At 44.4% G+C, this 13,279-nt stretch overlaps 1 protein-coding gene across 3 annotated transcripts in view; it reads left to right on the forward strand.

The window, feature by feature from the left end:
* Positions 1–6,490, forward strand: part of DZANK1 (double zinc ribbon and ankyrin repeat domains 1) — a 67,034-nt gene extending 60,544 nt beyond the window's left edge. For all 3 annotated transcript variants that reach the window (XM_088477578.1, XM_088477577.1, XM_088477579.1), the window contains 5 exons: positions 1,258–1,355; positions 3,534–3,614; positions 4,810–4,937; positions 5,461–5,535; positions 6,152–6,490. In XM_088477578.1, the coding sequence (XP_088333704.1) occupies positions 1,258–1,355; positions 3,534–3,614; positions 4,810–4,937; positions 5,461–5,535; positions 6,152–6,317 (548 nt within the window). In that variant the 3' untranslated portion in view covers positions 6,318–6,490. The remainder of the gene's footprint in view (positions 1–1,257; positions 1,356–3,533; positions 3,615–4,809; positions 4,938–5,460; positions 5,536–6,151) is intronic.
* Positions 6,491–13,279: the final 6,789 nt, after the last annotated feature.

Here is a 13,279-nt window from a genome sequence, read left to right on the forward strand (position 1 = left end):
GAGCATACTAACAGTCACACATTGGGCGAAGGCACAATAACCAGCGCGGGTTGTCTGTCTCCACTCCTAGCCACAGGGACGCGCCGCCTCCAATGCAGCCGTGCACGGCAGACAGCGCCCACGTGGAATAGGGTACGAGCTGAGACAGTACCAAAGGAGTAGCACCTCTGCGTCCTTGGGGTAAATGCTCAGTGTATGGCACAAGGCAAATGGTTTCCCAGGTTTGTAGAGTAGCTTAACAGGCTCCTTCTGTATCCTTCAGCATGTTTCTCCTCACTGGGAGGCTTTTTCAAAAAGGCCCCATCCTGCCACAAAAACCGGCTCCTGCTCATCCATGGCTGGCAGAGGTTCTCTGCCATCGATGGCAAAAGTAGTTGACATCGGTCAGCAACCATCAATTATTTTGAAACATCGATGGCCATCCCTATCACTTACTCTGGGCCTAATTCAGCAGTGCACTGCTGAATGCAGATTCCCAATGTTCGGGAACCTGCGCAGGCGCCAGAACCGTTCTGCTCATGTGCTGAACGAGTCTGCGAGCCCGCACGGAGACTGGTAGCAGACTGTCAGTGATTGACAGTCTGCTGCTTTTGGGGGCGGGGAGGGGGTGACGATGCCCTCAGTTTCCCAAAACGGAGGTGTGTCGCCGCCGTTGCGGGGGAGGGAAGAAACCAGGATCTAGAGATTTACTGGCCTCTTACTCTAATCCCGATGGGTCACACAGCCGGCCAGTGGTCCGCAGAGTATCCAATGCTGCGTTGGACAATGCAGCTCGGATGCGTGATGCCTCCTGCTGCATTACCATAATTGCAAGGATTGTAATTGCAAAGCTGCCTGCGTGCCTCATCTAAAGACATAACACTAGGAAGGCTTCAGTGCAAAGTGTTGCAGCAAAACTGAAAAGCAAGAACCCTCATCTGTGGACATGTTGAGCTCAGGACATGCTTTTTTCCCCAGGATGCAGCCTGCGTTTACATATACAGATAAGTAAAAAAATACTACATTGTCACATTTTTTTCAACTATGAAAATAGACTTCAGTGTATCACTAGGAGCATGAATAGTAACAGCACAGCTGCCTCCATTTTCTGCAGGGTACGGGAGCACTGTAAAAACTGTTTTTTTTTCCTTAAATCTTGATTAACAGGTTTACAATAACTAGAATTTGAATGCAAATTTTACCATCGCTCCTCTTCTCTGACTGCCATTAATATGTATAAGTATGTAGCATTGTATAACATACATGTATTCCCTACAGCAAGCGAGGATGGGCTAAGTGCCAGGAGCAACGATGTAAAAGCAAAACGATCCAAGAGGAAGAACAGAAAACCTGTACAGAAAGAAGACCGACTACCTGTATGTATTTGATAAGTGATGCTAAACAAATATGAATAATCATCTACAATTGGCAATGTTATTACGCCAAAACGTCAGTGACGCTTTACAACCCTATGGCTGTTAGAGAGCTGTTAGAAGAGATGTAATGTATTAGTGTAGTACCTTCATTGTGGTTTTCTTGTTCTATACATCCTTTTTAAACGTTTAAACTTTCCTAATGGACCAACGATTACTGTTTCTCAACATCCTCAGCTTTAGCTCCACATGAAATTGCCTCAAAGTGCCCATCTCTACCAAAATACCATGACGGTCAGTGTAAAACTATTTCTGTGTACAATCTGTAAAAGTGTTACCAGATCTCCTGCCAGCTGGGCACTTCTCCATATACTGTTAGAAACGGCTGCAAAGAGAAGAGAACATGAATGCCACAATAATCTGAGATTCGTTCGATCACTTACAGCACCAGTATTTAACATGCAGCCTTCCGGCTGCTGTGGAACTACACAAGCTCTACTACAATTTTACTATTAGGATATGCTGGGATATGTAGTTCCACAGCAGCTGGAGGGCTGCATGTTGAATACCCCTGATTTAGAGGCAGGGCTGGCTTAAGGCTTGTGGGTGCCCTGGGGCAACTAAATTGTGGAGGCCCCCACCAAGCTATATGGAGCCACGGAAGGGTCACACCGACCCTATATGGATAGGGGCAAACGCAGGATTTTCTGGGGGGTTCTAATTGTATATATATATATATATATCACTTACACGACTTGTACACACACACACACACGTATGTGGAGCAAGCGTATATATATTACATACACACTAACACACACATACACACACTAACACATACATATTAATACATACACATACTAACATCCACAGTATGCACACAATAACATACAGTATCTACACAAACACATATATACACAATAAACCAGTACACAACAGATACCCTTACATTTTTATGCTGCAGGTTGGTAATAGGGGTGGACACCTCACATCATTAGGCCCCGCCCCTCGTGCCATAATGACATGATTATCTGTTAGAGGGGTGGGGCTTGTCATATTGGCTCCACCCCCACTATGCCCGCTGTAAGGGGGGATTTGTCCGTCAGGGGGTTTCTAAGTACTCAGAAACCCCCCTGCTTGCGCTAGTTGTGGGGACCCCAGGACAACCGCCCCCGTTACGCCCCCGCTTAGAGGGTGTGGAAACAATATTCATCAAGCATTGAAAAGTCTGAGACTTTTTATTTTTCCTAAGCTTTGTATACTGAGTAAGGACCAGTCCCCTGATTTCATCAAACAGCTACAAAATTTGCACTTTGCTTAGCGCTAAAACTTTAATTATATTTTCAAAAGTAAAAATATAATACCATCATCTGCATGTATCAATAATTAAAATACAAGTACACCCTTATTGGCAGGCATTAATATTTATCACACATGCATCCATCTATCATACACATAGGAGCCGATTCTGAGGTGGGAGCAAAGCGGGAAAAAAACAATCTAAGAACTGTGCTTCATGGTAAAACCGCGCTGCACTGCAGGTGGGACAGATATAACATGTGCAGGGAGATTTACAAAACTCAAATCTAAGTTGCAGTATAAAAATAAAGCTGTCCAGCAATTGTGGGTTACATGCAAAAGCAGCCTGTATTTGCCCTGCATGCAAAAATAATACTGTATTTGCCCCCCTTTGCAGTGCAACATGGTTTGTCCAGGTTACTTGCTTTTTTTGTTTTGCTCCCAACTCAGAATAAGCCCCATAATGACAATAATAGGGTAACACAATTTGCAGTTTGTTTATTTTGTGGCCCACTGGTTTAATAGTATATTAATGGTTCACTTGTAGCATATGTATAAATTAAATGCACTACACAGAATAGCCCAATAAATTAATATATCAATATAGCTTAAGGAGTACATGGAGGCACATGTTTTGGCAGGCTAAATTGTTCCTTTACCTTAATGTGATATACAGTACACAGTAAGGCATAGTTTAGGGAGTCAAGCTGTTCTCATTGTGAAATACTGCTGGGCCAAAAGTATCATTTTCAGTCTGTTAGGGCAATTGTATATTTTTGGAAACACAATATCAATTGGGTTGGTTTTAATATGGAATATATTTAAAATTATGAAATTACTTAATCTTCTCCCCTGATATTTTAATCCCAATATGAAATACAGCCTGAAGACCGCAAACTTCTCAAGGAAGTTGGCCCAAAGGGTGAAGGGAGGATTTTTGCTGTAGAAGAGCTCTTGGATGAGGTATATTGAATGAAATCTAAGTACATATCTGTACTCTCCAAATGAAATATATATACACAGGGCGATTCGGCCATTCTGTATGTGTCCAGGTAATAGGACCAATGTCCATTATGGCCCCACACGTAGTAACCAAACTGGATCCGGCAGTTCACCCTCCAAAGGTGAGGGCCAAACTAGCTTTGGCATGACTTCGGTCTATTAGTGTAGGCAGAAGATGATGTAGACACACTGATAATGGAGATCGGTTGTCATTTCCAGAAAGCATTTGCCTACATGACAGATAATGATCTGATACACACCGGAAGAAAAGTGGCATTTTTGCAATCTATTCTGAGCAGTGCGCATATGCACGTTAGCAAATGCACCTCCCTCGCCTTGCACATACCAGGTCCAGATGTGCCTGCAATATGACAGGTGTGGCCTCACTGTGAGTACAAAAGATGCTAAAAACCACAGAACACAATGGATACATGTCACAGTAGATGGTAATGTAGTGCAGTTAAGTACCCAAGTCACTTGGAGCATGTGAAATAATAAACAAATAATGTGGGACATATATTTATGGCCCTGATTCTCTGTTCTGCTGGTACGATCAACAACGCTGATTCATGGACATCGATGATCCATCAGCAGAACGGGGGAAAAAAAGAGTATGTTACAAATGCACAAATTGCATTAACACACTCACACTGCATTCTTACTGTACTTTGGCTTCCTTGTTGCAGGGAGTCAAAAAACCATAAATGTGCACTAAAAAAAGCAGGAGGGGGGGTGCAGCCAAAGAAAGATGCATCTTACCTCTACATCCAACTCTGAATAAGGCCCATAATGCGATACGTAACCTGTTGTATAATATTGCATTCAATTTCCAGCACTTACAAAAATATTTAATCTCTTCAAATGTTTTCAACCCCATAAGTCATCTAGTTATTTTGGATAAACTAAGTCAGAATATTGGAATAGTAAGTAGTTTAATAATGTAGAAAACCAAACAGGCTGTTGAAATAATAAATCTCTCTGTTTTACTTACGTAATTTCTCATGAACACTTTAAATCTTCAAGATTTCAGTTAGAAATATTGACGGATATAGAATGATGAGGCCTCCTGTAGCTTCCTGTGTACTTGCTGGTACACTCAGAAGCAGGGATAGTCACAGTAAGTTAAAGTATTTAAAATAAAAATGATTGTCTACAGGGGGCAGATCCTAATTGCAATGGCAATGAAGACCGTCCTCTACTGACAGTGGCAGTACTCAATAAACATGACAAAGTCATACCAGTCTTGGTACAGAAAGGAGCAGACATAGACCAGCAGTCTGGACCGTAAGTACCTTTTAATATATCTTTAAAAAAAATAATTGATAATAAATATGACACTTTGGGGGGAATTCAATTGTTTGCACCCACGGCTCTGACTAATGGGCGACTGATGGAGCAATTTAGTTGTTGCTCCATTCAGGCATGAATATATCCACGGAAGCACACACTTCTGCTCTGCGAGAAGTCTGCTGTTTGGGCACGCTAATCAGGATTTAACTGTTTTAGCAGCTTTACCTAGCTAAACCTGGTCTAATTAGGCGCGACATGCGCAATAAGGCATGGATGCGATAAAACAATTGAATTCCCCCGTAAAGACTCGTCAGAAATAGAAAGGAAAAACTACCAAGCTTTGTTCATTTTTTTTTATCAATCCCTGCATTAAATTAGCAATATTTATGTGTATGAAATTCAACAAGATTGTGCCAATGTGCTGAAATCACTATAATTGTTTTTATTTTCAGTGCAGTTAGTTAAGCTGTGCTGTGCAGAAGTTGAATGATCTAATAAGACTGAATTTTCCCCTCAGGCACAATAACACGGCTTTGCACGAGGCGGTCTTGCTAGGCTTGGACGGGAAGAAATGTACCGAAGTATTACTTGGGTAAGGACAACGTGATTAAGTGACAAGTTTGGTGTTAAATTAATTGTATACCTTTTAATTCAAATAATATTTCTACCATTAAAAAAATAATAATAATTTGACTAAATAACTTCAAAAACCAATAATAGTCCTTTAATGGGGGATGTGGTGTACAGAAGAAGAAACAACTAAAATCTGACATTTTAATAAAAAAATAAATTAAAAAAAGTGCGCACTGCACTTAGGAGAGAAGAAAATTAGCATAAATCTAAAGAATACTGTTTTGATTTTGGAATTAAAATTTCATGAGAGTTCAGTTTTTCTGTTTTTACAAAGAAAAATTAATTTTATGTCTCTTTGGTGACATTCTGCCTATTAGTTGGAACTACAGACAGCCCTGAATGGGGAATCTTTAATTATAGCCAGGTTGTACTTTAATCATGGCAACTTCACAAAGTGAGCCGGGGTCCTAGAACATATATAATATCATAAAGTGGGTTAGGTCTCATTCTACAGATACTACTATCCATTTAAGCATGTATAGTGATGGGTAAGTTGTACTTTATGTTGCTTGGGAAACGTAGGAGCTGGTCATAATCACTGTTTGTTAACGAATCCTGCCCTGTGTCCTGTTCAGGTGTAACGCGAGTATAAAAAAGAAAAATGATAAAGGTATGACTGCCTACGACCTGGCTCTGAAGAGTGGGAACGAGCAGGTGTCCTCCCTCTTTGCGTCCAAGCTGGGGCAAGGCATGCTGGATAAGCTCACTAAACCAAAGAATATCAGTCTGGAAGTGTTCTGAAAAGATGCTGAAGATTGGTAAATGCATAAATGCACAATGATTAGTAATCAGTTGGATAACAAATCAAATTAAAACAAATATTTGTACTGATTTCCCTTGAAAAAAAAAAAAATCAGGTAAAACTTCTTTTTATGTGGTTTGTTTTAATTATAATAAAGAGGCAATTTGTTTGACCTTGTGGGTATTTCTTTAACCTTTCACTTAAGGAAATATGGTTGAGTACACAAGAGGTTTTTTTTTTTTTTAGCAGAGTACGATTAACTTCCAAGCACTGAACTGTAACTGCCTATTTCCTCCTAGGTTTTCATTAAGGGAAACCAATACATGATTGGTTACAGAACAGACCTTTTTGCCTCATTGATCATTTGAAACAAATGCAGAGTCTTCATAAAGCCAAAAATCTGTGGCTGCTGTACCCCCAATTTCCTACACAGCAGTACTTCCTAGTAAAAGCCAAACACTTCACCAAACCCAGGTTTATTTACCAAAAACTGTATTGCGCTCAGGTGAGGCATCTATTTACATTCAGGGCCTGATTCGATGGTAAGAGTAAAGCAAAACAGAGCAAGTGACTGTGCATCTTGGCAAAACCATGCTGCACTACAGGTGGGGCAGATGTAAAATGTGCAGACAGATTTAGATGTGAGAGGAGCGTGCTCAAACTCAAATCTAAATTGCAGCGTAAAAATAAAGCTGTCCAGTATTTTTGGGCTACATACAGGAGCAGCCATTATTTACCCTGCATGCAAAATAATAAATGTATTTGCACCCCTTGCATTGCAACATGGTTTTGCCAAGGTGTCCAGTTACTTCCTCTTTTTTGCTTAAGGTGGGTACACACCTGACAGATATATCTGCAGATGATGGTCGTTCATACATACTGCAGCGGGTGGGGGCGGGCAGGGGGTGTGGCCTAATCACAGATGGCGTGGCCTCGCCCCCTTGGGAAAAAAAACGTGTGACCCTCAGCCCGCTGCACAGCCAATGGGGGGTGCCATCAGAGTGATCGTGACCCCCCCCCATCTTTGGCATAGGAAACTGCTCGGACAGTTCCCAGTGGAGCCTAGCACACAGCAGCGTGTGCTGGGCTGCTGTGGATGGGGAGCTGTGCCGAACCCGGGTAAGTAGTACCCGCTCGCGTCTCCCCCACCCTCTCTGCACCCGTGTACGGGCGATTGGCTGATCGCCTTTACAGACTTATTATAATTATTATATATATATGTATATATTTTAACAGCAATAGATTTTTCTTTTTTTTTTCTTTTCTCACTTGAAGTGGCCCTGCGGCTGCGATGAGAGCAGCATTCTCAAAACTGGAGGTCTCTGAAGAGTTTCCTGTGTGACAGGGAACAATGTTCTCTTCATTGCTTTGTGTCACTAGGGTAGATCCAGAAGACCACTCTTCCTTGACTAGAAAAGCGCTGTTTTGTAAGAAGACTGTGTAGCAATAGCCATAGGATATCATTTGTGTCACTTCTCTGAATGCTCTGATTGTTTAGGACATATGATGCTCCCTATTGGGTGGTAAGGAGTGGGGAATATGATGCTCCCTATTGGGTGGTAAGGAGTAAGGACGCCCACGTCTAGTGTAGACATTGTAAACTAAGGAGATATGTTACCTCAGCATGAGAGAGCACCACATCTCACAATTTATAATTACATGAAGAATTCATGTTCTCCTATACACAACTATAAATTATGTCTGTAGATGCAATTACCGAATTAAGAGAAAATTAAAGAATACATTTTAAAAGTAGGTTACCATTTAGAATCTATGACTGAGCTGCCAAAACAAAAAGACAATAGAGACGCCTAATTATAATCTCACACGCTGGCCGGGATGCATGTAGGTCCTGCAGCCCATACATATGGACATGACAACGTCACCGGTTTAAACAAAGATACATTTCATTTGTCCAGTACTTCCAATTTAAAAAAAATACTATCCATTTATTACAGGGGCATTACAGCTTTCAGGCAGAGTTTCTGTGGACAGAAGCTCTAGAGGGCACACCGCTCTAGGGGGCAGTACCAGCCAGTAACCACCTTCTGCAGTAATAAACAGTTCCCCTTTTTAAAGCATTACGCTCTGTTTAATTTAGTTCATTAAAAAGAAAAAGATTGGGGAGAATCATGTGAACACTGTTATATTTGGGAATATTTGCATGTTACTATGGTCAAAAATAAATGATCCTAACACAAATGTATAATGAGCAGTGAAAAATATGGCAACTGTACACCAATTGTGGTGGATGAAAGACCAACACTGACCCCCAGATACATTGTACTGCTGAGCTCTCACAGCACAGTGCACAAACACTGACCCCCAGATACATTGTACTGCTGAGCTCTCACAGCACAGTGCACAAACACTGACCCCAGATACATTGTACTGCTGAGCTCTCACAGCACAGTGCACAAACACTGACCCCCAGATACATTGTACTGCTGAGCTCTCACAGCACAGTGCACAAACACTGACCCCCAGATACATTGTACTGCTGAGCTCTCACAGCACAGTGCACAAACACTGACCCCCAGACACATTGTACTGCTGAGCTCTCACAGCACAGTGCACAAACACTGACCCCCAGATACATTGTACTGCTGAGCTCTCACAGCATAGTGCACAAACACTGACCCCCAGATACATTGTACTGCTGAGCTCTCACAGCACAGTGCACAAACACTGACCCTCAAACACATTGTACTGCTGAGCTCTCACAGCATAGTGCACAAACACTGACCCTCAAACACATTGTACTGCTGAGCTCTCATAGCACAGTGCACAAACACTGACCCTCAAACACATTGTACTGCTGAGCTCTCACAGCATAGTGCAAACACTGACCCCCAGATACATTGTACTGCTGAGCTCTCACAGCATAGTGCACAAACACTGACCCCCAGATACATTGTACTGCTGAGCTCTCACAGCATAGTGCACAAACACTGACCCCCAGATACATTGTACTACTGAGCTCTCACAGCATAGTGCACAAACACTGACCCCCAGATACATTGTACTGCTGAGCTCTCACAGCACAGTGCACAAACACTGACCCCCAGACACAATGTACTGCTGAGCTCTCACAGCATAGTGCACAAACACTGACCCCCAGACACATTGTACTGCTGAGCTCTCACAGCATAGTGCACAAACACTGACCCCCCAGATACATTGTACTGCTGAGCTCTCACAGCACAGTGCACAAACACTGACCCTCATACACATTGTACTGCTGAGCTCTCACAGCATAGTGCACAAACACTGACCCCCCAGATACATTGTACTGCTGAGCTCTCACAGCACAGTGCACAAACACTGACCCTCATACACATTGTACTGCTGAGCTCTCACAGCACAGTGCACAAACACTGACCCTCAGACATTGTACTGCTGAGCTCTCACAGCATAGTGCACAAACACTGACCCCCAGATACATTGTACTGCTGAGCTCTCACAGCATAGTGCACAAACACTGACCCCCAGACACAATGTACTGCTGAGCTCTCACAGCACAGTGCACAAACACTGACCCCCAGACACAATGTACTGCTGAGCTCTCACAGCATAGTGCACAAACACTGACCCCCAGACACATTGTACTGCTGAGCTCTCACAGCATAGTGCACAAACACTGACCCCCAGATACATTGTACTGCTGAGCTCTCACAGCACAGTGCACAAACACTGACCCTCAAACACATTGTACTGCTGAGCTCTCACAGCACAGTGCAAACACTGACCCCCAGATACATTGTACTGCTGAGCTCTCACAGCATAGTGCACAAACACTGACCCCCAGATACATTGTACTGCTGAGCTCTCACAGCACAGTGCAAACACTGACCCCCAGACACATTGTATTGCTGAGCTCTCACAGCACAGTGCACAAACACTGACCCCCAGATACATTGTACTGCTGAGCTCTCACAGCATAGTGCAAACACTGACCCCCAGATACATTGTACTGCTGAGCTCTCACAGCACAGTGTACAATGACCCCCAGACACATTGTACTGCTGAGATCACAGCACAGTGCACAAATACTGACCCCCAGACACTGCTGAGCTCTCACAGCACAGTGCACAAACACTGACTCCCAGATACATTGTACTGCTGAGCTCTCACAGCACAGTGTACAAACACTGACTCCCAGATACATTGTACTGCTGAGCTCTCACAGCACAGTGCACAAACACTGACTCCCAGATACATTGTACTGCTGAGCTCTCACAGCACAGTGCACAAACACTGACCCCCAGACACATTGTACTGCTGAGCTCTCACAGCACAGTGCACAAACACTGACCCCCAGACACATTGTACTGCTGAGCTCTCACAGCATAGTGCACAAACACTGACTCCCAGATACATTGTACTGCTGAGCTCTCACAGCACAGTGCACAAACACTGACTCCCAGATACATTGTACTGCTGAGCTCTCACAGCACAGTGCACAAACACTGACCCCCAGACACATTGTACTGCTGAGCTCTCACAGCACAGTGCACAAACACTGACCCCCAGATAATTTGTACTGCTGAGCTCTCACAGCATAGTGCACAAACACTGACCCCCCAGATACATTGTACTGCTGAGCTCTCACAGCACAGTGCACAAACACTGACCCTCATACACATTGTACTGCTGAGCTCTCACAGCATAGTGCACAAACACTGACCCCCCCCAGATACATTGTACTGCTGAGCTCTCACAGCACAGTGCACAAACACTGACCCTCATACACATTGTACTGCTGAGCTCTCACAGCACAGTGCACAAACACTGACCCTCAGACATTGTACTGCTGAGCTCTCACAGCATAGTGCACAAACACTGACCCCCAGATACATTGTACTGCTGAGCTCTCACAGCATAGTGCACAAACACTGACCCCCAGACACAATGTACTGCTGAGCTCTCACAGCATAGTGCACAAACACTGACCCCCAGACACATTGTACTGCTGAGCTCTCACAGCATAGTGCACAAACACTGACTCCCAGATACATTGTACTGCTGAGCTCTCACAGCATAGTGCACAAACACTGACTCCCAGATACATTGTACTGCTGAGCTCTCACAGCATAGTGCACAAACACTGACTCCCAGACACAATGTACTGCTGAGCTCTCACAGCATAGTGCACAAACACTGACCCCCAGACACATTGTACTGCTGAGCTCTCACAGCATAGTGCACAAACACTGACCCCCCAGATACATTGTACTGCTGAGCTCTCACAGCACAGTGCACAAACACTGACCCTCATACACATTGTACTGCTGAGCTCTCACAGCATAGTGCACAAACACTGACCCCCCAGATACATTGTACTGCTGAGCTCTCACAGCACAGTGCACAAACACTGACCCTCATACACATTGTACTGCTGAGCTCTCACAGCACAGTGCACAAACACTGACCCTCAGACATTGTACTGCTGAGCTCTCACAGCATAGTGCACAAACACTGACCCCCAGATACATTGTACTGCTGAGCTCTCACAGCATAGTGCACAAACACTGACCCCCAGACACAATGTACTGCTGAGCTCTCACAGCACAGTGCACAAACACTGACCCCCAGACACAATGTACTGCTGAGCTCTCACAGCATAGTGCACAAACACTGACCCCCAGACACATTGTACTGCTGAGCTCTCACAGCATAGTGCACAAACACTGACCCCCAGACACATTGTACTGCTGAGCTCTCACAGCACAGTGCAAACACTGACCCCCAGATACATTGTACTGCTGAGCTCTCACAGCACAGTGCACAAACACTGACCCTCAAACACATTGTACTGCTGAGCTCTCACAGCACAGTGCAAACACTGACCCCCAGATACATTGTACTGCTGAGCTCTCACAGCATAGTGCACAAACACTGACCCCCAGATACATTGTACTGCTGAGCTCTCACAGCACAGTGCAAACACTGACCCCCAGACACATTGTACTGCTGAGCTCTCACAGCACAGTGCACAAACACTGACCCCCAGATACATTGTACTGCTGAGCTCTCACAGCATAGTGCAAACACTGACCCCCAGATACATTGTACTGCTGAGCTCTCACAGCACAGTGTACAATGACCCCCAGACACATTGTACTGCTGAGATCACAGCACAGTGCACAAATACTGACCCCCAGATACATTGTACTGCTGAGCTCTCACAGCATAGTGCACAAACACTGACCCCCCAGATACATTGTACTGCTGAGCTCTCACAGCATAGTGCACAAACACTGACCCCCAGACACATTGTACTGCTGAGCTCTCACAGCATAGTGCACAAACACTGACCCCCAGACACATTGTACTGCTGAGCTCTCACAGCATAGTGCACAAACACTGACCCCCCAGATACATTGTACTGCTGAGCTCTCACAGCATAGTGCACAAACACTGACCCCCCAGATACATTGTACTGCTGAGCTCTCACAGCACAGTGCACAAACACTGACCCTCATACACATTGTACTGCTGAGCTCTCACAGCACAGTGCACAAACACTGACCCTCAGACATTGTACTGCTGAGCTCTCACAGCATAGTGCACAAACACTGACCCCCAGATACATTGTACTGCTGAGCTCTCACAGCATAGTGCACAAACACTGACCCCCAGACACAATGTACTGCTGAGCTCTCACAGCACAGTGCACAAACACTGACCCCCAGACACAATGTACTGCTGAGCTCTCACAGCATAGTGCACAAACACTGACCCCCAGACACATTGTACTGCTGAGCTCTCACAGCATAGTGCACAAACACTGACCCCCAGACACATTGTACTGCTGAGCTCTCACAGCACAGTGCAAACACTGACCCCCAGATACATTGTACTGCTGAGCTCTCACAGCACAGTGCACAAACACTGACCCTCAAACACATTGTACTGCTGAGCTCTCACAGCACAGTGCAAACACTGACCCCCAGATACA

Source organism: Taudactylus pleione, unplaced genomic scaffold, assembly GCF_031769625.1.
Source record: "Taudactylus pleione unplaced genomic scaffold, aTauple2 ptg000201l, whole genome shotgun sequence".
NCBI lineage: Eukaryota > Metazoa > Chordata > Amphibia > Anura > Myobatrachidae > Taudactylus > Taudactylus pleione.